At 45.0% G+C, this 27442-nt stretch overlaps 1 protein-coding gene across 2 annotated transcripts in view; it reads left to right on the forward strand.

Annotated features, from left to right (window-relative positions):
- EIF2AK4 (eukaryotic translation initiation factor 2 alpha kinase 4) overlaps nucleotides 1–27442 on the forward strand; it is a 546008-nt gene that overhangs the window by 283905 nt on the left and 234661 nt on the right. For both annotated transcript variants that reach the window (XM_029600187.1, XM_029600189.1), the window contains exons 19-21: nucleotides 2425–2526; nucleotides 13640–13690; nucleotides 20267–20503. In XM_029600187.1, coding sequence (XP_029456047.1) covers nucleotides 2425–2526; nucleotides 13640–13690; nucleotides 20267–20503 — 390 coding nt within the window. The remainder of the gene's footprint in view (nucleotides 1–2424; nucleotides 2527–13639; nucleotides 13691–20266; nucleotides 20504–27442) is intronic.

Here is a 27442-nt window from a genome sequence, read left to right on the forward strand (position 1 = left end):
CAACAACGTCCAAGTCTGTTTCCACCATTAAGACCTGCAGGTCTGAGATTTTATTGCCCAAACTGCGAGCATTTGTAGTCATAGCTTTCCACTTTTTCTCCCTTGCTATGTTGCACTTCCTAGGAGCCTAGTCTGTGTTTTTGAGCTGGTTGATTTTGTTATTTTCACTTTGCATGTCCTTCACAGGTCTTATTCTGCCAGAGCCTACTATTATCCAATTGATTCTGGGTTTTTGAATCCTGGATGTCTGATAACTCTGTGGGAGTGGGGGTTGAGGTACAGGTTCCTGTAAACTTGGGGAAGGTGGGTGCCTGGTTGTCACATGTCTAGTTCTTCCAGAGCCCACTGTAAAACATTTTTTCCTGGGATTCCATAACCGCTGTGGGAAATGGGTGACAGATGGATGTTTCAAGGAAGGGGAGGTTAATTGAATCCTAGCCAATTGCTCCCTTAGATGGATCAGCTCTAGTTGAATTTTAGATAGCTGAAGGCAAAAGGGACAGCTCTTGGTTCTCCAAATGATAGGCCTTGGGACATAAGCACCACAATTGTTGCATTGAATTAAAGCCATTCTCTCTGATTAATTAAAATCCAACCAAAGTTAGCTGGTTAACTCTGTTACTCTCCAGAATGCCTACCACCCACTCCAGGAATGCTCCCTACATAGCTGGCTAAATTCTAGCCGAATAAAGAGTTATCTGTCTAAAATTTGGCAAAGAAAGTCGCCGAATATTGTGGCTAAGCTATTTAGATAACTTTTTCAGTTATCTGTCTAAATGGCTTTTGAATATCTACCTCATAGAATACAGAAGTTTGGATGTCTCTCAGTTGCTATAAATGTCATTATTGGAGCATCTTTAAACATAGATGCCTCGTAATGTAGAGGCATGAACTGGAAAACAAAATTGGAAGATCAGTGTCATGGCACATTGCGCACCAGCAGATCCAGCCCGCTTGTCCACATGGGAAATTGATTCCATGGCCTCATCGCTTCCACGATGAGGTCATGTTGAAAAACTGTTTAATCTATGGAGTCAGATAGGGAAGAAGGTTATTAACATGAGATAAGTGAAATCAGGATAGAAGGTTTGAGCTTCCTAAAGTCACATGTATTTTCCCTTTGAGAACTGGTGAAAAAGTACCCGTGGACTCTGCAACAATCTGCATAGTTTAGAACATTGTCCCCTTTCATTGGATTGTATAATTTTATATTTATATCAAAAGATCGTTGTAGAAGTTTATAAACCTGTGTTCTGAGGGGCACAGATCAGTCTGAGGATATTGTTTTGTATTTATTTTACAATTCTCATATGTTGCTCTATTCTGTGTCCTAGGTGGCTTACAATAAAATATAGTTGCTTGTTTGCAACCCTATGAGATAATTTGAAAATTGCCTCCTAAATGATGCTGTTTTCAAGTGAAAGTAGAGTATAGATAAGCCAAAACCTCAAACTGTAGTGTACAGTACCTGAATGAAATCTGCTTTGAAATGTCTGAAAGACAGAATATATATCAAATAATAAACACCTTAAACAAATAAAGTAGTGAAAGACTGGAAAGTTTAAATTAAAAATTAAAGGTTCAGATTCAGCTCTTAAGACCTTAACTCCTGAGAGCTAGCAACAGTTAAATATGATTTTATAGGTGATACTTTTAATTATTTTTTATTGTATATTTAGCTCACATCTTTTCAATGGTAGCTCAATGTGAGTTACTTTTCAGGGTCAGTAAATATTTTTCCTATTCCCAGAGGGCTTCTAATCTAAATTTTTGTACCTGAGGCAATGGAGGGTAAAGTGATTTGCCCAAGGTCACAAGGAGCAACAATGGGATTTGAATCCTGGCTTCCCTGATTCTCAGGCCACTGCAGTAACCACTAAGCTACTCCTCCACTCTTTCTAACTAGAGCACCAAACATCATCCGCATTTGTCTGAGAATAATTCATGTTTTTCCGGAGGATGTGATTTAAAAAGTGGTTGGGACTAGTTTTGGGAGGATAGGTCCATTATCAATTATTAGCCAGGTAGAGTTGGGACTGCCACCTCTTACTTTTGGGAATGAGCAACATGGAATGAATTTACCCATTTGGATCTGCCCAAGATGATCTGTGATGGAAGGCTGTTCTCCTGTGCCACAAGCCTTACATTTCTAGGTGATAGAGAAGAAAGAGCATCTAAATGCTAGAATTGTCTAAATGGATCTAGCATACTGCTCAGAGTACAGATGGACTTAGCATATATATCTTTTTCAAAAGAAAAAAATGCTTGGGGACTTTGATTTACTAAAAGGCTGGAGGTAAGATTTTTGTTCTTATACAAGAATAGATTTTTGTTCTTATGCAAGAATGCATTGCCACAGAATTAGCTGCTTGTATTCCAGTTTTTGCTGGAGTGAAACTTGTTCTTGAATTTTCTGCTTTGTAGAAAGTGGACCTGTTCAGTCTTGGTATAATATTCTTTGAGATGTCTTACCATCCTATGAACACTACCTCAGAGAGAATCTCTGTACTCAGTCTGCTGAGACAGGTAAGCAGAATATTTCTTTCCATAGTTTGTATATTTATAGAAAAAGCTCACTTTTCATTCTGTTGAGGAACTCTCAAGTACTGCAGTTCAGGTTTCTGGGAAGCAGCTATAAGGAATGAAACTACCTCTTAATCCAAGCCAGCAGGTTAAAAAAATGACATGGCAAAATGGACATAGCCTACTAGACCTGTGATTGTGGCAAAAGGCAGACCATGAAACATCTTTTGGTCAGCTCCTTGCTTGAAGTCAGCCCAAGAGTGCTTAAATGCATTTGGCAGTGGAAGAAAAAATCCAAAATTCTTTCACTTCAATAATATTTTTAGAAAGAGTATCATGGATTCATACCGTGAAAATATGGAGGAAAAGACCTCAGAGCTCTGGCATACTATGTCTGCCGACTCAGATATGACAGTATTGTTCAAATCATTGCTCAAAAACCTCCAACCAACCAATATTTATTCAAATTTTAATCAATCCAGTTGTTTTTTATAAATTTTTTAGTCCAATTGTTTTTTTTAATTTTATATTTTCTAAATAGACTGCAACTTAGACTTATACTCCTTTCTGTTGAATCAAAACTCCCGGCAAAAGCCGCCACCACCGCCATTGGCCAGTCGTTACGCCATAGGCTGCTTCAGGGCGGAAACTGAACTTTTTGCCACCAATCCAAACTTACTTCCAGCCGGGAGCAACACACTCACCGTTTACTTGATGGCCCTGAAGCAGCCTATGGCAAAACGATTGGCCAACGTTGGTGGTGGCTTTTGCCGGGATTTTTGATTCAACAGAAAGGACTATCAGTATAAGATAAGTTGCAGTCTATTTAGAAAATATAAAAATAAAAAAAAAAAACAATTGGACTAAAAAAATATATAAAAAAAACAAGTGGATTGATTAAAATTTGAAAAATATTGGTTGGTTGGAGGTTTTTGACCAATGAATAGAACAATACTGTCATATTTGAGTCGGCTGACATAGTATACCAGAGCTCTGAGGACTTTTCCTGCATGTTTTCACGGTATGAATCCATGATACTCTTTCTAAAAATATTATTGAAGTTACAAAATTTTGTATTTTTGGATTGTTTTCTTTCACTAGCCCTTTGATTTTTTTTGAGTGGAAAAAAAATGACATTGATGGATAGAAGTAAAATGAAGCTGCACTAGATGGCAGTTTTTTTGAAGACAGAAATATAGCAACATTGATCAAGACAGCAGATTGAAACCTTTAGGCCCATCTAGTCTGACCGATCTCATTCCTGGAACAATACCGCAAATCCCGGTTGATCTCTGGCTTTCTTCTTACTTGTTCTCATCTAGGGCTTCTTTGTGTATATACCATACTGTTTAAATCTTATTACTATTTTTGTTTCCACCACTTCTACTTAGAGGCAGTTCTATGAATCTACTATCCTTTCCATTAAAAAATACATTTTCAGATGTAATATTATGATGAAATATTTTCTGAGAGGGAATTGAATCTGGGTAATTTTAGACTACCAACTAGGTCCACAAGAAATGAAGGATAATATTGAACTTTCCCTCATATAGTATGAGTGAGTATGTGTGCATGTGAGTCAATTGTGTGTTTTTTTTATAACATAGGGATATTGGGGTTGGTACTTCCAGCATAGTAATAATAGGATTATATAGATAGATATACTGCAGAGAGAGAGAGAGAGATTACATATGTTTACATTGTATGATGGATTAAAACTGTTGAAAATTGATTTTGTAAAAAACTTTGTAAATTGTCATTGTATACATATATATATATACAATGACAATTTACAAAGTTTTTTACAAAATCAATTTTCAACTGTTTTAATCATCATACAATGTAAACATATGCAGTCTCTCTCTCTCTCTCTCTCTCTGCAGTATATCCATCTATCTATCTATCTACATAATCCTATTATTATTATGCTGGAAGTACCAACCCCAATATCCCTATGTTATAAAAAAAAACACACAATTGACTCACATGCACACATACTCACTCATACCATATCGGTCCCAAATACAAAAATAATAAAAAGTACAACAGAGTACAAAAGAGGAGGAAACCAACACCAGTTCTCAAAAAATCTCAGTTACAATGTTCTCATCCACTTCCTCAAATTCTTCAATAAATGAAAGTGGATAGATAGTACTAATGATAGCAATTCAATAATGACACGACTATTCTTTCCTCCTTCTCATACTGTGCAATCCATCTTCTCTAATGTTCCCAACAAAGAATTCTTTGTTTCACACTCAAACATAGGGCTTTTTCGGGGGAAACTTGAAACATATCCGAACCTATAAACGATAACACACACTGTCTATCAATACAATAATATACCACCACCCTTCAATAATATCTCAAAAAATCATACATACTTCTTCAGTGTTGTAACTGTCCCAACTTGAACGTTCCATATACTGCCATTTCTGCACTGTCTATACTACTAAAAATACCACTTCACTATCCAGCAATGCATTTCTCAAACTACAATACAAATGTAAATACAGTCTGATCAATTCACTGCATAAATATAGAAACTGTCTTAAAAAATCCAAGTAATATCCACAGCAAACTTAAAGAAGATCAATTACCTTACAAGTCACAAAGACGCCACTTCAGCGAAAAGTTACAAGTCACAAAGATGCTGATTCAGCCAAAATCATGAAGGCAACATCTATTATAGCTGCAACCACCCATACTAATTTGCTGTAATTCAACAACTGAGTTCAATTATAAACAAATTGATTTTTTTAAAAATTGACTTATAAAAAAGCTGACCACTCAGTTGGGTTATTTAAACTCTTCGGACTAGCAGTACGCCACAAAAGGATAAACCGTTGTTCTAATCTTAAAGTCTGAGAATTGTCACCCCCTTTACCTGGTTTAACTTGGCGTATGGCAAAGAATTTTAAACGGTCTATAGCATGAGACACATGAATCCAATGATTAACCAATGGAGTATTTTCCTCCTTTAACCTAATGCAACTCTTGGTTCAATGATCCTCAACTTAATCTGTTTTAGTTTGCCCGATATAAACCAAATTACAAAGGCATACAAATGCGTAAATAACACATTAAGGGGTAGATTTTCAGACCGCGCGAATAGGTGTATTTTTGCTGGCGCATCAGGCGCAAGCAAAAGTACGCGGGATTTTAGTAGATATGCGCGTAGCCGCTAAAATCCTGGATCGGCGCGTGCAAGGCTATGGATTCTGTATAGCCGGCGCGCGCCAAGCCGCGCAGCCTACCCCTGTTCCCTCCGAGGCCGCTCCGAAATCGGAGCGGCCTCGGAGGGAATCCTCTAACGCCCTCCCCTCACCTTCCCCTCCCTTCCTCTACTTAACCCACCCGCCCGGCCCTGTCTAAACCCCCTCCTTACCTTTGTCGGGGGATTTACGCCTCCCTCTGGGAGGCGTAAATCCCCGCGCGCCAGCGGGCCGCTAGCGCGCCGGGACGCAACCTGGGGGCGGGTCCAGAGGGCGCGGCCACGCCCCCGGACTGCCCCGGGCTGTAACCACGCCCCCGGGCCCGCCCCCGGAACGCTCCCGACACGCCCCGAAAACGCCGCGCGGTTCGGGCCCGCCCCCCTCAGAAAACCCTGGGACTTACGCGAGTCCCGGGGCTCTGCGCGCGCCGGTAGGCCTATGTAAAATAGGCTCACCGGCGAGCAGGGCTCTTAAAATCCGCCCCTAAGTGTTACAGGTAAAATGACCCGGTAATACATAAGGGTACTTCAAATGAGGATGAATGAACGATTGTAAGGCTAAGATGTGTGTGCATCAGAACATGACCCACAACAAATTTGTCCCTTTAGAATATCAATATGGGACATTCCCTATCCTGCTGTTTTAAACATGCCCTCAAATTTGTATGTTTTATCACGGAGAAAATGAGTCCATCACTGCATTTATATATATATATATTTATATATATATATATATATATATAAGGAAGAAACAGTTGGCCAATATTATAGAATGATTTTTTTAATAGTTGTAGTCTTTGTAGAGTATGGAATTGTAAACGCAATGCAGGTTAAAGGGTTCCTAGTGGTTTTAAAGAGAAGGTTATCTCTGTTGGCATAAAGCGCTCTCTTGTATACCCTCCTAACCACAGTCCTGGAATATCCACAGGCTAAAAATCTATCACATAACTTCTGAGCTTAAATCTTGTATTTCACAGTGGTGAAGCATAACCTGTGAAATTTCAAGAATTGTCCAATGGAGATGTTTTCCCTCAAACCTCATTGATGAAAACTTGAATTATGGAGTAGTGTGTTTTTATTGGTAGGCTTCCAATATGCAGAAGTTCGGAACTGTCCATCATGTTTATATATGCGAATATCTAAAAATGTGATATGATAGTCACACAATGGCTCATAAAGGTAAATGAAAGATTAGGATTTACCTTATTGATCCATGTACAAAAATCATGGAAAGTATTTTCCTCTCCCATCCAAATCCATAAAAGGTTGTCTATCTTTTCCAGAAAATTATATTTCTGAAATATACTGAAGGGTATATGAACCGGTCTTCAAATTGGTGAATATATAAAGAAGCCATACTAGGTGCCATGGGAGAACCCATGGGAATCCTTTTTATCTACAAAAAAAATATGACGCTTTACATGTGAAATAATTACGTATCAGTGTGAGTTCAGCCAATTTTAAATTAAATTTTAAATTAAATGAATGTCTTTTAGGTGGCATATCCATTCCATCAATGGCTCCTTTAATAATCTTTAAGACAGCCATCTGTGGTATATTAGTATATAACGCAGATATGTCAGCCGTGACCATGACATGCGATGGATCAACCTCTGTAACGTCCGTAAGTTGGTTAATGAAATCTGCGGAATCATGCAAATACGATTGTAACTGAAGAGCCAGCGGTTGTAATATATGATCTATCTATAAATTTAGTTAGCAGTTCAAGGATCGAACCAATGCCCGAAACAATGGTCCAGCCAGGAGGATTGCTCAAAGACTTAAGTCAACCTGCACCCAATTGAGGCGGAGAGGTCACAACCAGCGAGGTACCCCGCTGCTGGAGCAAGGGAAGGTCTGTCATCCTATTCTCGTTTTTGTTCCAGCTTCTATGTCTTCGGGCTTGCACGGGGACTGGGCCTTTTTTCCTCGCCAGTGGTTCGCATGAGCCAGGCCCGTGCTGGGACTTTGCTGGCTTTCCCTTTCACGGGTTTGCTTGCGGCCTTGACCTTGTGCACTTTGGCCGGATGGATGGTGTGCAGCTCTGGCAGGTGGGCAGTAGTTTTTTTGCACCCAGCAATCATTTGCGCTTCCAGTGCCGAGGTGGCGGCTGCGTTCTTCCTCTCATTGCCGCATTGGATTTTCCTGTGTCGAGATCCAGGAGGCATGGGAGCAGACTGGAGGAATTTTGCCTGGCCATGTTGGTTTGCTCGGGTGAGTGCCAGAAGTTTTTTGGGAAGGCCATTCCAGGGCAGCCCTGGGCCCTGTAAGCGACTCTTGGAGGTTGGGTTTGCCCCCCTCCCCCCATTGCCACGGCTTTATGGGCACAGAGATGCGTCGGGCCCTCCTCTCCCTGGTGACCGTATTAAGGGGAAATCATGTGTGCCGCTGTCCGGAGATGCCTTGCGTCCATTTTCATGTGATGTGGTTCTCTTTGGCGGTGAGCAGGTGGCTTGTTGCCTTCGGGTCGACTCATGGCTCCCAACCAGGTCTCCGGGTGAGTTGATGTAGAGCTCCTGTTGCAGGGGACCTCCTTTGGGGCTCTGTGGTGGCTGTTGGCGCTCCCTCCGAACTGAGGAGACAACCTGTATTGCGTCGCATTGTGGTGAGTTGTGCATCAGGAGTGGTTGGCGTGTCGGCAATGTAGATTGGGGATGGGAGGCTCATCGCAGCCTCTATGGACGGACTGAGGGGGCCCAGGCGGTGGCAGCAGCAGCCCTTGGCGGCGGTTCACATGCTCAGCGTGGCTGAGGCATGCTTGTGCACCCCTCATGCCAAGGCATCAAATTTAAGGAAGGGAAAGGATGGGGGATACCTTCTTCCTGTTGCTGCGGGGCCTCCAGGGCAATGAGTGATTGGGAGGGCTACTCCCGTGAGGGCAGGGCCAATGCAGAGGTGCGACGTCCCAGCTCAGGCTCCTCGCAGTTGCTTTGCTTTATGCCCTCTTGCTCCTTTCTCCTCCCTGCTACAGGTTATTATCTAGCAGTATAATCTATTATTTATGAGCATTTTGATAACCTACCTTTCCCAATGTGTTTTTTCAAAGCGGATTTATGATACATTTAAGTAAACAGAGGTATTCCAGGGAAAAGGATGAGCTTTCGCCGGCAAGTCTCTTATGGTAGAACTGCCGCTCTGTGCAGTCCCCCACCCCTCCTTGTTTTTGACAAGGGTAGTAGCTATTCCTCTATCCTGGTTACCCATAAGCCTTAAATTATGGGTAGTAATGGGTACATTCAAACAAGCAACTGTCCTAACCCATTGCAAAATTTACTGCTAGCGACATGTCTTGATAATTCAGACAATACTGCTTGAACATGCTTTGCCTTTAGACTTCCTTTTGCTTCAAATCATAGGGAGGTTGGTACATATGAGGTAAGGTGTACAAACATATCACAGCAGGCATGGTAATTCTTCTTAATCAGGCCACCTCAGAAATGACTGAGTGGGTATAGGTTATGTGCAAGAAAAGAATGGCTGAGAGCATAGTAAAATGCATGCCTATAACCATACTGAGTATGTCAGCTGCCATCCTAGGGTTCTGCCAACACCGGGGAGTGTCTTTCAAGCCAGGCATCTACCTTTTGGCTTACTTAGAGCAATACATAGAGGTTCGGGGTGTATTTCTATTGGAACTGCATCCAGGGGAATCTCGTGACTAATCTCTATTGGACATCTGGATCGGGTAGTGCCAAGGGCCACTCCGCCAGCAATAACATAGCAGCATTTTCTATGTGGTATCTTTTCGCTTGTCTTAGGTATACTTTCATCCTGCACATCCTTTTAACAACCCAGCAGTGGGTATATGGGGTAAACTGTCTTGGCGTTAGGAGTTCTTGCAGAATGTCATCTTTGTGTATTCCTTTCTCTTTCCATATCGGGTCATTTTGTGGCACCTAGGCATTTACATTTTGCTGCAGTGACGTCTTTGTTTTCGCCCTGCACATCTTCAGGATATCCGGGCAGCAATTACATGTGGTGGCTTGCTGCTGGCTCTGGGAGTGATTCAGGAAACTGTTAATGCTCCTGTCTTCATGAATTAGTGGGTCATTCTTTTGCCTTGTCATGCTCTGCCATGCGAATTGTGCCATTGTGGTAGCAAAGAGGGTCGGTGGCTCTGTCTTGTCCATTGAGTCACGGACAGGTGGCGACTTGCTCAGATATGATGCTTGGCTCATCTCTACAGCCCCAGCAATGGCCCTAATGGGCTGCTGTTTCCGCATCACTGAATGTAGTTCTTGCTGACAGGTCAGCTTTGTCCTACGGTTGGGGGGGCGCTACAGCCAGCAGCATTTCTGCAACTTGTGCCTCAGCTCGTCAATGTGCAGTGGCTCGAGTGGTGGCAGCGCTACCAGGTCGTTGGTTACATTCTCCTTCCGTTATTGACCTGATGGGTAATTTCAGGTAGGATTGGCAGGTTAGGACAGTCCCATTTGCTTGCTATTATGGTGGTTAGCTGCCGTAGATAGTGGGGGTTAGATAGTACTGACGGCAGGGAGGGACCTATTGGTCCAGCTAGTTGGCCCAACAAGTTCTTAAGGTAGTAACTGCCACTCCTGCAGGTTACGCCTATGCTTCGGTAAGGGTGGTAGCTGCCGCCCCATGCAGTTTACCCTCCAAGTCTCATGTTAAGGGTAGAAATATTTTACATTCAAAAACGAGCAGCTGTTTAACCTCAAAACAAAATTACTGCTAGCAGTATTTGGACATGAGCAACCTTACCGATAAGTCAGATAAGACTGATTGAACATGCTTTGTTTATGGGCTTTGCTTGTGCTACAATCTTGCAGGCTACCATGCTAGGGGTGGTATGAGCATTCAGCTGTTGGCAGCCTTATCCTGCTACCCAATGTCCTTATTACCGTGTCCTGTTATAATATGTGCAAACATATCATAGCGTGCTTGACAGTCCTGCTTAGGAAAGTTACATACAGCATTGCATTGGTTCAGCTGTGGTTTGACCGTGTTTAACAGCGCAGGGGGGGGAAACAAGATGGCTGACTAGAGGATGCTACTGAACGCAGATCCGAGTCCTCTTTTCTTAAAATATCTTGTTTCCCCTTGAATTTGGAAGAAAATGCCCCATAAAAGGAAGGTGAAAGTGAGGGTCTTTCCCCTCGACCCCACTAGCCCCCCGGGACAGTGGTTAATATCGCAGTATGCAGACCCTACCTCTGGATTTGTGCCCGCCAGATCCTAGATTGCCTCTGAGAGCTTCTTCCCTGATCCAGGTCGGTGGAGCTGGGCTCTTGGAGGAGGAAGCTCCGGAACGAACCCAGCGGGGTGGAATCGCCGAGCTTGGGACAGTTGGGTCCTCCTCCTCGCCGATACAGGCAGTTCGGCTGGCAGCCCTAGAGGAAGGAGGTCAGAGTGCAGCAGCCAGGCCCCAAAGAACATCGAGGGAAGGAGCACTACCAGAGGGAGAGAGTCGAGACAACTTGGAAGTTTGAAATTTTTGCAGGATGGGTTGATTAAGGGCTTGGCTCTTAATTCCTTGCCCATTTCTGAGATCAGGTGAATGGTGAACCCTTGTTGGCACATCCAGATGTGGCCCGGTTCTTGAAAAAGGATAAAGCATTTTTGTCCCCCCTTGCGGTTGCCAGTGCCCTTGAGACTTAATCTGGTTCTGGATTTTCTGGTGGGTCCCACCTTTTGACTGCTCTGTAGTCTGTCCTTGAGGTTACTTACCTTTAAAATGGTATTTCTTGTGGCAATGTGTTCTGCATGTAGAGTCTCCGAACCGCAGGGCTTGTCTTGCTGGGAACAGTTTCTGCAAATGACTTCGGTGGCAATACAGTTGCATTCTGTTCTTTCTTTTGCCTAAAATGGCCTCGGATTTTCACTTGAATCAATCGATTTCCCTGCCGACACTGGACAGGGAGAGAGATGTGAATGAATATCATCTGTCATGGACCTTGGATGTCAAGCGGCATAGCATGAGGTATTTATTTGGAGGTTTCTAAACCTCTCAGGAAGATGGACCAGCTAGTTATACTCCTTGTTGGGGGTAAACAGAGTAAGCCAGTGTTGCAGGCTACAATAGCCTGCTGGATTAAGGAGGTTATCATGGCCGTGTATGTGGATGCTAAGCAGCTGTTGCTAGGCAGGTTAGGGCTCATTCCTCTAGGGCTTAGGCAGTGAGAGATTAGATTGTCTTCCATGGAGATTTGCCAAGCTGCGACGTGGTCCTCCTTACACACCTTTTCCAGGCATTACCTGCTAGATGTGCAGGCCCTGGAGGACGCAGCCTTTGCGCGTGTGGTGTTGATCGGACCACGGGCAGTCTCCCATCCTGTTTGGGAGTAGCTATGGTACGTCCCACTGTTTGTGGATTAACCTGTCTGGATGCCAAAAAAGGAGAAATTACTACTTACTCAATAATTTATTTTTCTTTAATGAAGATAGGTTAATCAACCTTCCTGCCCTTGACTGCCGGAAGGTGGTGCTATTGTCCTGAGTGGCTGCGTTTCCGAGGATTACTGGTAAGTATCAGATCCAATCCCTAGATTAGTGATATTACACTCCTTGTCTGAGCTCAGTGTTTTCCTGCTATGTGAGTTATGATCATGTATTGTTTAGTTGTCCACAGTTGGGGGCGGATTTTAAAAGGCGCGCGAATAGCCTACTTTTGTTTGCGCTCCAGGCGCAAACAAAAGTACGCTGGATTTTAGTAGATACGCGCGGAGCCGCGCGTATCTGCTAAAAACCTGGATCGGCGCGCGCAAGGCTATCGATTTTGTATAGCCGGCGCGCGCCAAGCCGCGCAGCCTACCCCCGTTCCCTCCAAGGCCGCTCCGAAATCGGAGCGGCCTTGGAGGGAATCCTCTAACGCCCTCCCCTCACCTTCCCCTCCCTTCCTCTACCTAACCCCCCCCCCCCGGCCCTGTCTACACCCCCCCCCCCTTACCTTTCTCCAGGGATTTACGCCTCCCGGAGGGAGAAGTAAATCCCCGCGCGCGAGCGGGCCTCCTGCGCGCCGGGCCGCGACCTGGGGGCGGATATGGAGGGCGTGGCCACGCCCCCGGACCGCTCCGGGCCGTAGCCACGCCCCTGTACCCGCCCCCAAAACACTGCTGACACGCCCCCGAAACGCCGCGACGACCGGGCCCCGCCCCCCGACACGCCCCCGACACGCCCCCCACGGAGAACCCCGGGACTTTCGCGAGTCCCGGGGCTCTGCGCGCGCCGGGAGGCCTATGTAAAATAGGCTTCCCGGCGCGCAGGGCCCTGCTCGTGTAAATCCGCCCGGTTTTGGGCGGATTTACGCGAGCAGGGCTCTGAAAATCCGCCCCTTGGCTTTTACTGAGAATACTGGTGGGCTGATGTCACTGCAGGGGCATATATACTGTGATGTCAGCTTTGCTCCGTCTCCATCTGCTGGTAGAGGTGCATTACCCACTGGTCGTGGATTAACCTGTCTTTGTTAAAGAAAAGGAAATTGTCAAGTAAGTAGTAATTTCTCCTTGTGGGTGCAGGAGAAATACGACGACATATAATACAAAGCTGAATTTGTTGGCACATACTTTCTCAAGGCAAAAAGGTTCATGGTCAGATCTGCATCTTATTATAAGGACAGATTAGGTTCTTGTATGCACCAGGGACTGAGATGGCTCTCTAGAGCTCTTTTTCATATGAGCTACATGCTTGACATCTAACAAATACATTTAAGGAGTTACCAGTACTGACAATGGAAAAAGGAACTAAAACATTAACTGGATAAGACTTTGAAGTTTTCGTGATGTGATATATCTGTGGGATGCTCTGTCATTGATCAAATCATTTATTTAAGCTGGAGTTAAGCAATACATGGTGATGTCTTTTTTTTTTTTTTTTTTTTAAAGGTTTGATCTTCTGTACTATAAGTAACCAACCTTTTAAATTCTGATTACATTTTCTCTTCAGCCATCTATTGTCTTCCCTGAAGATTTTGATCCTGTAAAGAATGAAAAGCAGGTACTGTTAAATATTTCTTTTCCTTTCCTCCCCTGTCTCTTGGTCTCTGCTCAGTCACTACAAAACAAAAGTATGGAAAGGCTGAACCTTTCAACAACTCCCAGTGCTGGAACAGTCACTTCTTTATGTGGTCACTGCACAATTCCAGGAGTAACATCTCACAGCCCGTTCACTCCATATTGCAGAGAGTTATGGCCTGGCCATGATGCTTGTTCCTTTTTTCCTTCCTTCTAACATTTATAAGTTACCTCTTCTAAGAATGCTGTAGACAGCAAACAAGATAAATAATGCAATTTAAATACTATGACAAAATGTGTAAAACCAGCATAAGTGGACTCTGAGCACTGGAAGCAAATTTTCAGGACAGGAGTACATGCATACTGTTGCCATGCGGAAGAATATGCATGAACAGTATGTTTTGAGGGCAGTCTGTGGTGAGGTTTGGAAATATGCATGTACATCATCCAGCATGTATGCATGATTTTCCACCTAATCAAGTCATAGAAATTAAATCTGATTCCTGCTTTGTATGCAGTTTTTGGGTCAGGCGACTGGAGCAATTGGTGGAGGGTGAAGGTCAGGGATGGCGAACTGCAGTCCTCGAGGGCTGCAAACAGGCCAGGTTTTCAGGATATCCACAATGAGCACGCATGAGAAAGATTTACATCCGGTGGAGGCAGTACATGCAGATCTTTCTCATCCATATTCATTGTGGATATCCTGAAAACCTAGCCTGTTTGCGGCCTTCGAGGACTGCAGTTCGCCATCCCTGGTGTAGGTGAACTAATGAAGGTCTAGGTCACCTGGTTTAGATCTCAATGAATTGGTGCTTGGAAATATGCACACATGTAAGTATTTTCATAAGCGAAATATGCTCATTTATCAGCCAACTTTATAAAATACCCACCTCCAAGCATGAGCTGAGGGTTATTGCATACACCTATTACAGTTATTTAATGTGTAAAATATATGGCATACTTTTATAGAATAGGTATGTACAACTCCTCTTTAACCTGGGTGGGACCAGGCATCTAGCCTTGTCCACCTTAATCCCAGTGAGAGAGAGAGCTCTGTGGGTGGGACCCTGCTGAGTAGGGTTAAAAATGAGGCCTAGTTAAGTACAGGAGGCTCTGCATCTCCAGGAGAAGGGACTCCTGAAATATCTCTGTCTTGAGATGAAGCTGTGAGTACACAGCTGAATATAAGTAGTCTACATGTTTGTATGCTGATTGATGTAAACAAAGCTGGAATCTTTAAGAAAGATTGGGGTCCTGTGTGCAATATGTCTTCAGTATGAAAGTCACTTGGCTCTCCCATAGGGTGTATAAACTCTGTATATCCCTGCATTAAAGAAAATGTACATGTAGTAAAACATATGTGCATACTTGCTTGGTGGTGATGTGCGTTATTGTATAAATTAGCTCCCGCTGCACATTTTATATGGAAACATAGAAATGACGGCAGAAGAAGACCAAACGGCCCATCCAGTCTGCCCAGCAAGTTTTGCACTTTTTTTTTCTCATACTTATGTTACTCTTGGCTCTTAGTAACCTTTTGGTTCTATTTGCCTTTCACCCCCACCATTAATGTAGAGAGCAGTGTTGGAACTGCATCGCAGTGAAATATCTAGCTTAATTAGTGGTAGTAACCGCTGCAATAAGCAAGCTACACCCATGCTTATTTGTTTACCCAGACTATGTAATTCAGTCCTTGTTGGTTGTTGTCTGTTTATAGATCCACTTTTCTTCATTCCCCCTGCCATTGAAGCAGAGAGTTATGCTGGATATGCGTGGAGTATCAGACTTTCTCCCCTGCCGTTGTAGCAGAGAGCTCTGCTGGATATGTGTGAAGTATCAGACTTTCTCCCCTGCCGTGAAGCAGAGAGCTATGCAGGATATGCATTGAAAATGAAGTATCAGGCTTATTTGGTTTGGGGTAGTAACCATCGTGACAAACAAGCTACTCCCCGCTTTTTTGTGAATGCAAATCCTTTTTTCCACATTTCCTCTTGCGTTGAATCTTAGAGCAATGTTGGAGTCGCATTAACCGTGTGTATGTTTATTGAATAAGGGTATTATCTCCAGGTAGTAGCTGTCATTCCCACGAGCCACCCACTCTTCATTCACATCCTCTAGACTTTATGGATCCACAGTGTTTATCCCAGTGTTTATCACAGTGTCTTTCACACTTCTGGTCTTCACTTCCTTCGGAAGGGCATTCCAGGCATCCATCACCCTCTCCATGAAGAAATACTTCCTGACATTGGTTCTGAGTCTTCCTCCCTGGAGCTTCAAATCATGACCCTTGGTTCTGCTGATTTTTTTTCTGACGGAAAAGATTTGTCGTTTTCTTTGGATCATTAAAACCTTTCAAGTATCTGAAAGTCTGTATCATATCAGCCCTGCTCCTCCTTTCCTCCAGGGTGTACATATTTAGATTCTTCAATCTCTCCTCATAAGTCATTCGATGAAGACCCTCCACCTTTTTGGTCGCCCTTCTCTGGACCACCTTCATCTTGTCTCTGTCTCTTTGGAGATACGGTCTCCAGAACTGAACAGAGTACTCCAGGTGAGGCCTCACCAAGGACCTGTACAAGGGGATAATCACTTCCCTTTTCTTACTCGATATTCCTCTCTCTATGCAGCCCAGAATTCTCTGGCTTTAGCTATCGCCTTGTCACATTGTTTCGCTGACTTCAGATCATTAGACACTATCACCCCAAGGTCTCTCTCCTGCTTTCACATCAGCCTTTCTCCGCCCATCGAATACAGTTCATTCGGATTTCCACTCCCCATATGCATGACTCTGTACTTCTTGGCATTGAATCTCAGCTGCCATATCTTCGACCACTCTTCCAGCTTCCTTAAATCCCATCTCATTCTCTCCACTCCTTCCGGCGTGTCCACTCTATTGCACATCTTAGTGTCATCCGCAAAAAGACAAACCTTACCTTCTATCCCATCCGCAGTGTCGCTAACAAAGATATTGAACAGGACCGGTCCCAACACCGATCCTTGCGGTACACCGCTTAAAACAGCTCTCTCTTCAGAGAGAGTTCCATTTATCATCACACATTGTCTTCTGTCCGTCAACCAGTTTGCAATCCAGGCCACCACCTCGGCACTCACTCCTAAGCTTCTCACTTTATTCAACAGTCTCCTGTGCGGGACCGTATCAAAAGCTTTGCTGAAATCCAAGTAGATGACATCGAGTGCGCTTCCTTGATCCAATTCCCTGGTTACCCAGTCAAAAAAGTCAATCAGATTTGTCTGACAGGATCTTCCCCTGGTGAATCCATGCTGCCTCTTGGTCCAGCAATTCTCCCGACTGTAGATAGTTCACTATTCTCTCAACAGTGACTCCATTACTTTTCCCACCACCGAAGTGAGGCTAACTGGTCTGTAGTTACCAGCCTCTTCTCTGTCCCACTCTTGTGAAGCGGGACCACCACCGCTCTTCTCCAATCACTCGGCACCACTCCCATTTCTAGGGATCTATTGAACAGGTCACACAGTGGACCCGCCAGCACATCTCTGAGCTCTCTCAGTATCCTGGGATGAACTTCATTAGGCTTCATGGCTTTGTCCACTTTCAGTTTCCCCAGTTCTTCCCATACATTCTCTACTGTAAATGGAGTTACATCTACTCCACTTCCCTCCAGTTTCTTGTTAACTAGCTACGGTGCTTCTCCAGGGTCTTCTTTAGTGAACACAGAACTGAAGTATTTGTTTAATATTTCTGCCATTTCTTCGTCACTCTGCACACATTGATCCTTTCCACCTTTCAATTTCACTATACCACTTTGAACTTTTCTCTTTTCACTGATGTATCTGAAAAATTTTTGTCACCTCTCTTTACCTCCTTGGCAATCCACTTGACTTTTTGATGTCTTGATTAATTTCTTCGTCTCCCTCAGTTCTACCAGATATTCTTCTTTGTGCTCCTCCCTTTGGGATCTGTTATATTTCTTGAACGCTGTTCTTTTAGCCTTTATTTTGTCAGCCACCTCCTTTGAGAACCAGATAGGTTTCATTTTTCTTTTGCTTTTCTTTACTTTTCTAACATATAGATTAGTTGCCTTGGTAACTGCTCCTTTTAGATTGGTCCACTGTTGATCCACATCTCTCTCGTTCTCCCAGCCTTTTAGTTCTTCCTCCAGGTACTTCCCCATTTCATCAAAGTCCGTGTTTTTGAACTGCAAAACTCGGGTCTTTGTGCTTCTTTTCCGTATCCTTTTTGTGATATTAAACCATACCGTTTAATGATCACTGGTGCTGAGGTGGGTGCCCACCTGGACATCAGAGACATTATCTCCATTAGTGAGCACTAAGTCGAGTATAGCTCCTTCTCTCGTGGGTTCCATTACCATTTGTTTGAACAAAGCTACTTGCAGGGCATCCACTATTTCTCTACTATTATTAGATTCTGCAGATGGGATTCTCCAGTCTACATCTGGCATATTAAAGTCTCCAACGATCACCACTTCTCCCTGCTTTCCTATCTTTTGGATGTCTTCAACCAGATCTCTGTCCAGCTCTTCCTTTTGGTTTGGAGGCCTGTAAACCACTCCAATAAAAATGGATGCCCCATCGTTTTTTAGGTCGGCCCATAGTGCTTCATTGCCCCATCTTCCTTGCAGCTCAGATGCTTGGATATTGTTTCTGACAAAAAGAGCCACTCCTCCCCCCCCCCCCCCCCACCCCTTTCCTATCCTCTCTGTTCTTCCTTAACAAGTTATAGCCTGGTATTGCCGTATCCCAGTCATGAGATTCCGTAAACCATATTTCTGTGACAGCAACAACGTCCAAGTCTGCCTCCACCATTAGGGCTTGCAGATCTGGGATTTTATTGTCGAAACTATGAGCATTTGTGCTCCTAGCTTTCCAGCTTTCTTTGTTCGGTTTACTGCTGTTCCTGGATTCCTTTTGTGACCTCTTTAGTTGAGTTTTGTTATCCACTTTTCTCTTTGCATTTGTGCAAGGGAAAAGATTAGTGCCTCTGACAGAGTCATCCATCACAGTGAGCTTTTTTTCTTTGGTTTCTGATCTGGAATTTCTGTATGCATTGGGTTTCTTCTCTCTTTTCTGATATCACTTCAGTCTTTTTCTCAAGAACTTCTTCAGTATTTAATACAGAGAAGGCATTTTGTACTTGTTGCACTTGATACCGTGTATGTCTTTGGATCACAGGTCTAATTCTACCAGAGCCCATAAAATACAGATGTAAGTTTAGATGCATCTACTTAATTATTTAAAAACTGCCGCATTATCCTAGGTCCTAAGTGACGCATAGAATCACATTCATAATAAAATAAATAACATACTCATAAGACAAAAAACATAAAAACCAGTAAAAGGAAGACACTATTTCTACATATACAAATAGAAAATAATTGCTTAGATCAGCCCAAATGCTTCTGAAAACAGAACTGATTTCAACTGATTCCTAAAAGTTTTTACATGTTTTTCTTCATTGTTTTTAGGAACAGATTCCAAAACAGCAAGAGACATTGTAGCAAACTTCATTTCACTAGACTCAATCAATCTAGTTAATCTTTGATGCGGGACATCAAGCAAACATTTTCCAACTGAAATGAGGGTTCTGCTATGGCGATAGATTATAGTAACATAGTAATGATGGCAGATAAAGACCAAATGGGCCATCCAATCTGCCCAGCAAGCTGTTTATGATTGTAATTTATTTATTTTATTTATTTTGAAGGTTTTGTATACCGACATTCGTTAGGAAAACATCACATCGGTTTCCATAGAACAATAAAATAGCCAACAGGGCTTTACAATGAACCTAATACAATAAACAGGGGAGGGGGTGAAGAAGGAGGGGGCGGGGAGGAGGGGGAGTGGGATTAGAGGGTGTGGGAAACCAGGGTTATACTGTACATATGGGTTAACATAAAAACATAGTTAAATACAATTATAATTAGCGTACATGAGGATTATAGTTAATATAAATATAGATAATGTACATTGAAAACTAGGAGGATAGAGTTAAGAATGGGGTATTCGGTGGGGGCCTAGGGGGGTGAGGGGAGGGGTAGGGGGTGTAGGCGGGGTAAAGGAAAGATGGAGTGGAAGGAATAGGGGGTTCATGAGTAGGCTCATGTAACTGCTGCTCTGTGCAGGTGTCCCCCCCCCCCCACTCCCTCCCCCGAGCTTTCTTTTATGGGTAGTAACTGCCATTCCATTCAGGTTACCTTCATGCATTCTGTTAAAGGTAGTAACTGCTTCTCTGAACAAGTCAACCCCATGTCTTCCATTAAGGGTAGTAACTGCTAATCCATGCAAGTTACACCCATGCACCCTTTTGGCAGATAAGTTGCACCTTTGTATAAGACACACCTCTTTGTACAGTGAGGTTAACAGCACAGGCTGAGAGAGAGAGAGAGAGATTGTGACAGTATATGTCGCACCGTGTATAAGTTGCAGTTACTGAAATTGCTGAAAAAAAACAAACAGCGACTTATACACCAGAAAATATGGTAATCACAGTGTTGCTACTGCCTGTAGTGTTACCCAAATGAGTTTTTCCAATATATCATGTGTGTGTTCTTTTTAGACCTTAGTCATCACTTGGCTGTTAAACCATGATCCTGCACTGCGACCTACAGCAATGGAGCTGCTGAAGAGTGAACATATCCCTCCACCACAGATGGAAGAATCTGAGCTGCATGAGGTTCTCCATCACACCCTAGCAAACCTGGACAGCAAAGCCTACCGTACCATGGTGAACCAGATGTTCTCCCAGCGCTTCTCTCCAGCAATGGATTATACCTATGATAGTGACTTACAGAAGGTAACCTTAATCTAATAACTTTAATATTTATATCAAAGTGAAAGATTAAATGGTGGGTTGAAGCCACCATTTCACTGTGTCAGATACCTTTATATATTACATTTAAACCTAGAACAGGGTTAGGCAACTCACATCCTTGAGTGCTATAAACAGGTCTAGTTTTTAGGATATCTGTAATGAGTATGCATGAGTTATATTTAGATGCATTGTATGCAGATATACCTCTTGCATATTTTTTGTGGATATCCTGAAAATCAGACCTGCTTTTAGTACTTGAAGAATGGAGTTGCTTATGCCTGACAGAGAACATGATGGCAGATAAAGAATATACAATGCATCAAGTCTGCCCATTATCATTTCTTGCTCAGCTTTTTTTTTAATACTTTCTCTTTATTCATTTTTCAATTAAATACAAACTTTGTATAGTAACATCGTGAGATAAAAGAAAAATCATTAGAAAAATCAACAAAGAAAAAAAAAAGTAAATGTTCTCACATATAGGTCCCAACAAACATTATAAAAAAGGGAAGAGTTGGAAAATCTAGAGGAGTAACATACACTAATGTAATATTGCCTATACAACCGAAAAGGCAATTAATGTAAAATAATCTCTATAAATGAATTAGACTCTTATCGATGCTTTAAGAGTTAATGACCAAATTCCCTAATCAAGCATCCAGAAAACCTCTTCCCAGTATGTACCCGGATCAGTCCAGACCGTGGGTTGAACCTCCTGTCCAGCAGATGGAGACAGACCAAAACTGAAAGGGTATCTTATATCAGGACAGAGCCTACCTTGCAGTCCTTCAGTATTTGTCTGTCTCCAGCAAATGGATCAGCTCACCCTGCGGTTCCCTGATCTCGGCTAGTCAGCCCTTGTTTTTCATGTTGGTTTTCTTTTCTCGCTAAAAGATCAAGCAAGTAGTAATTTATTTCCAATGTTGTTAAAAAAATAAATAAATAAATAAATAAAAAAAATAATAATTTAATTTGTTTATGACTGACTCTGCCTGTCTCTTCTCTCACAGGAGACGGTTCTGTCTCCTGGCTCTTATGGGGCTTAGGGGGGCTTGGCCCCTTGTGTGTGGCATAACCTAAGCCCTATTTTGCTTCCTCGGTGTGGGGGGTGAAACTGGTGGTCCAGTGTCTCACTCCCCCCCCCCCCCCCTCCTTCCCTGGCTGCCTTGGGGACTCAGAGCTCCTCTTTTTCTTTCCCTGCACTGGGAAGGTTTTCACTTTCCTCTCAGTTAAAATAAATAAATAAATAAATAAAATAAATAAAGAAGGGAAATATCTAAGTAAAATAAATCCACAAGCCGGCAGCCAGGGTCTTTAGTGCAGAGGAGCGTGCAGGGTTCGTTCCTCTGCCTCCGCTCCTGCCGGCAGCTAATTTTTTTTTATCTCAGCTGATTTTGACTGCAGATCGCGGCTCCTCTTCAGTGAGGATGCCGCGTTCACATTCCTGCACTGCTTGTGGTGAGCCTTTGACGCGGCTCGGCTCCCTCCTGGGCAGCACTTGTAAATCCAGCCTGGGGTCGCACTCCTCACCGCATGGCACGGCCGTTCCCGGGTCGGCAAACCGCGGGAATGGCGGCCATCTTGGGTGTTTCGGCAGCTCCCAATTCAGGGCTGCCAGGCGCTGAGGAACCAAATTTTTCGGAGTTTCCCTCCAATTTGAGCCCTGTGCTGCCCCAGGACAAGGTCCCTGACACCCCCCCCCCCGGCAAGGCTAGGCCACGTTTTGCCTTGGAATTTGTGCTTCTCATGCACAAATCTTACTTGGCCAGCTTGCAGGAGGAGGAGGAGGACCCTTCCCCAGGTCCCCTGCCGGCAAAACTCCCAAGGCCGATTCCGGAGCCGCAGGGGCCGGTCTGGGTGCAGGTGGTCCCAGGGGTACCTCCCATTCCTGATCCTCCGACGCCTCTGGTCACTCCGGATCCGGATCCCAGCATGGATTTGGCGGGGGCGTTTCCCCCCCTGGAGGGGGATGACCCCTGGGTCCTCCGCATGTTTCAAAGGGAGGAATTGGAACCCCTCATTCCCTTTGTCTTCCAGGAGCTAGGGATTGAGGGGCCCCCTGCAGATACTTTGACAGCTTCGCTGCCCAAGGATAATAGACCCGGTCCTGGTGGGACTTAGGGCTCCGGCGTGTGCTTTTCCCTTCCATCGTATACATAAATTGCTGCTCCTCCGGGAATGGGAAGCTCCCGAAGCGGGGCTCCGTGTCGGGAGGGCTATGGACAAGCTCTTCCCCCTCCCGGAGGACTGCTTGGACATGCTGAGAATTCCCACAGTAGATTCTTCTGTCACTGCAGTCACCAAACACACCACTATTCCAGTAGTGGGGGCGATAGCCCTGAAGGACGTACAGGATAGGATCGTAAGCTCGATGCTCATCTAAAACGTATCTTCGAGGTTCTGGCCCTGGGAGTTCGGGCGACTATCTGCAGCAGTCTTATGCAGCGGGCAGGTCTTAGGTGGGTTCAGCAATTGCTCGGCACCCAGGACCTCCCGTCTGCAGAGGCGGAGCAGGCTTGAACGGTTGGAAGGTGTCATCGCGTATGGGGCAGATGCGCTGTACGACCTCCGCGTCCAGGCGAAAGCGATGGTCTCGGCGGTATCCGCCAGAAGGCTTCTCTGGTTGCGCAATTGGTCCGCGGACCCGTCAACCAAGGCGTGGTTGGCCACGTTGCCTTTCAAGGGTAAGTTGCTCTTTGGAGAGGACCTTGAGCAGCTTATTAATTCCTTGGGGGAAAACAAGGTTCATAAGCTGCCGGAGGACTGTCCGAAACAATCTCGGTCATTTGTGCCCTCCCATCCTCGATTCCGGGGTCAGAGGAGATATACTCCTCGCGGGCGCGGTGGCTCCTCTAGAGGTTATTCTTTCTGGTCTCAGTCTTGGTCCCAGCCTTTTCGTGGGTGCAGGCCCTTCCACGAAGGAGCTTCTCAGCGCGCCACCCCAAAGCCAGCTCCACAATGAAGTTCGGTTGACCCATTCCTTGGTCCCCTTTCTGGGTGGTCGTCTCTCCCTGTTTCTCGAGGAGTGGGTTAAAATCACGTCGGACCAGTGGGTTCTCGAGATTGAGATGGTTACGCTTTAGAATTTGCTTGAGACCTACCGGACCTCTTCGTAGTCTCTCCTTGCAGCCGTCTGAAGCGGGAGGTGCTGGACCAAACTCTCACTAGGCTCCTGAGTCTGGGTGCCTTTATCCCAGTTCTGGAGGAGGAACTTGGCACCGGCCAGTATTCCATTTACTTCATGGTACCCAAGATGGACAGTGCTTTTCATCCGATCTAGGACCTCAAGAGGGTCAACCGGGCCCTCAAGATCCCTCATTTTCACATGGAGACCTTGAGAGCGGTCATCGCGGCGGTTCATCCCGGCGAATTCCTCGCCTCTCTCGATCTGACAGAGGCCTACTTCCACATTCTGATTCGCCATGATCACCAGAAATATCTTCGCTTCCACATCCTCAACCGGGATTTTCAGTTCCAGGCGTTGCCCTTTGGTCTGGCCACCGCGCCACGCACCTTCACCAAGGTCATGGTGGTGGTGGCGGCTGCCCTCTGCCGAGAAGGAGTCCTAGTCCACCCCTTCTAGCTCTCCTCGCCTCCCTCGGGTGGATAGTCAATTTTCCCAAAAGCAATCTTCAGCCTTCCCAGGTGTTGGAATTTCTGGGGGCATGCTTCGGTATTCAGATCGGCAAGGTGTCCCTACCTCGCGCTCGGGCTCTCAAACTTATCGACCAGGTGCGAAACCTTCTCTCGCTTCCGCTCCCGACGGCGTGAGACTACCTCCAGGTTCTGGGCTCGATGGCCTCCACCATTGACCTCGTCCCCTGGGCGTTTGCGCATATGCGACCATTACAGAGAGCTTTGCTATCCCATTGGCAGCCGGTGTCGGAACAGTTTCACACGGTTCTCCCGCTTTCAACCTCTACCATCGCTGCCTTGCAGTGGTGGCTTTCGCTTCCTCATCATCTCCGGGGAATGCCTCTTCAGACTCCACAGTGGATGGTAGTAATCACGGATGCCAGTCTCTCCGACTAGGGTGCAATTTGCCAGTCCCAGACCACCCAGGGGATCTGGTCTCCGATTTAGTCGCGTTGGCTCATCAATCGGCTGGAGGCCCGGGCGGTGCGTCTGGCTCTACAGGAGTTTCTGCCCCTGATCCACGGAAAGGCGGTGAGGCTCCTCCGACAACTCCACCACCGTTGCTTATATCAACCGTCAGGGGGGCACTCGCAGTCACCTGGTGGCTCTAGAAGCCAGCTGTCTCTTTGCCTGGGCGGAGCGCCATATGGATTACCTAGCGGCCTCCCATATAATGGGCAAGGAGAATGTACAGGCCAATTTCCTCAGTTGCCAGTCTCTCGATCCGGGAGAGAGGGAACTCTCCGAAGAAGCCATGGATCTGATCGTCGGCAGGTGGGGTCCCCCTCACCTGGACCTCATGGCGAACTTGCGCAATGCCAAGGCCAACAGGTTCTTCAGCCGCTGGAGGGAGCACTGTTCGGAGGGAGTGAATGGCTCTAGCTCTCCCCTGGCCCACAGATGTCCTTCTCTATGTGTTCCCTCCGTGGCCTCTGGTGGGAAAAGTTCTCCGAAGAATAGAACTCCACCAAGGGCCAATTGTTCTGGTAGCACTCGAATGGCCTCGCAGACCGTGGTTCGCGGATCTCATCATTCTGGCGACGGACGGACCTCTCCGGCTCGGCCATCTTCCTCATCTGCTTCGGCAGGGGCCTGTATTTTTCGACCAGGCCGAACACTTTTGTCTAGCGGCCTGGCTTTTGAACAGAGACGCCTAAGGCGTAAGGGCTATAAGGAGGTTATCTTCACTTTACTGCGGGCTCATAAGCAGTCTACTTCTCTGGCTTATGTACGCGTTTGGAAAGTTTTTGAGACTGTGCGGAATTGGGGGTTTTGGCACGCTCCGCTCCGGTTTCGTTGGTACTTTCCTTCCTCCAGAAGGGTCTCTCCAAGGGTCTTTCCTTCAGTTCCTTGCACGTGTAAGTCTCCGCTCTCGACTCTCTTCTCGGTAGGGTCGAAGGTCATTCCTTAGCGGGTCACCCGGACATGGTTCGGTTCTTGAAGGGCGTCGAGCACCTGCGGCCGCCTGCTCGCTCCACTTATCCGTCGTGGAGTCTTAATCTCATCTTTCGGGCTCTCTGCGGCTCCGTTTGAACCCCTCCGTCAGGCTACGGTAAAGGATCTCACACTCAAAGCAGTTTTTCTCGTTTCTATCTCTTCCGCTCGGCGGGTTTCAGAGATCCAAGCGTTGTCCTGTCGGGAACCTTTTCTGCGGTTTTCCGATTCAGGAGTCTCTCTCAAAACGGTACCTTCTTTTTTTGCCAAAGGTCGTTTCCGCTTTTCATGTCAACCAGTCGGTGGAGCTTCCCACGTTCTCTCAAGAGGAGATTGCGGGTACCGCTGGGGGCGATCTTTGCCAGCTTGATGTTAAACGCGTTTTACTCTGGTAGCTCCAGGTTACCAATGACTTTCGGGTCTCGGATCATCTTTTTGTCCTCTAGAGTGGTCCAAATCGGGGCAAACCGGCTTCCAAGACTACTATTGCTCGTTGGTTGAAGGAGGCAATTTCCTCGGCCTATCTTTGTCAAGGTCGGGAAGTGCCTGAGGGCCTTAAGGCCCATTCGTTGCGTTCTCAAGCTACTTTCTCCACAAGAGATCTGCAGGGCCGCTACATGGACGTCCCTGCATACTTTTGCTCGCCACTACCGACTGGATGTGCAAGCGCCGGTTTTTGGTTCGTTTGGTCAGCAAGTGCTTCGAGCAGGACTGTCTCGGTCCCACCCGGTTTAGGGAAGCTTTGGTACATCCCACGGTCTGGACTGATCCGGGTACATACAGGGAAAGGAAAATTAGTTCTTACCTGTTAACTTTCGTTCCTGTAGTACCACGGATCAGTCCAGACGCCCTTCCCTGTTCGTTCTTTCACGTCGTCCACTCGAAGCTTTTTCTACGGTATTTGGATGCCAGTACTGTATTCTTCTCTTCAGAACACCGGAAGCATTGGGTTTGATGACCAAATATATGCAAGAGTGTTTCTTTCTACAGAGTTCCTTAAAAGGTTGTAGAGTTACTCAGTTGAGTTTTTTGGTTACTTGCTTGATCTTGTTCTTTGTGTTTCTTTCTGCTTTGACAGTGGTTATACTGAAAGGCTGCAGGGTAGGCTCTGTCCTGATATAGATACCCTTTCAGTTTTGGTCTGTCTCCATCTGCTGGACAGGAGGCTCAACCCACGGTCTGGACTGATCCGTGGTACTACAGGAACAAAAATTAACAGGTAAGAACTAATTTTCCTTTAGTTTTTCTGGAGCAAAATATATAACTTTCATCACCTAACTTAGACATTTACATGGATACTTTAACAAAAAGGAGGCTCCAAATGCTTGAACCTCCTGTCACATATTAAAAAAAAGCTTTCCTTCTATCCTGAGTGACCTTAGCCAAACCAGAATAGATTTTAACAAGTGCACCTGACCTTCTTTTAGTGAAAGATTAAATGGAAATTAAGAGTCATATTTTGGAAGTAATTTTTCATTACAAAACTTAAATCATTTTCACTTAAAAAAGAATCAAAGTTGCTCTCTTAATAAGTTCAAAACTAGAAGTTTCCGAAAAGACATATATTTTCCAACTCAGCACTTGGTTGAGCCAGTCCAAGTTGACCAATTCAAGGCTTATAAGGAAAGAAAAAAACCTTTTGAAAGATGAAATTAGGTTTTCAGAGATTTTTAAAATCTTCATTAGATATTTTAATAAGGTAATACAAGGCAGTTCTCCCATAACTTTAGGAAAATTAGTCAACCTTGGATTTATTTTTTTATTTTTTTAATTTTTTTATTTATTGAAATTTAACTTTACAATACAAGAAATTCTTGTCTGAAAACAGTAAGGCTTATTAATATAATACCA

Source organism: Rhinatrema bivittatum, chromosome 4 (assembly GCF_901001135.1).
Source record: "Rhinatrema bivittatum chromosome 4, aRhiBiv1.1, whole genome shotgun sequence".
Lineage (NCBI taxonomy): Eukaryota > Metazoa > Chordata > Amphibia > Gymnophiona > Rhinatrematidae > Rhinatrema > Rhinatrema bivittatum.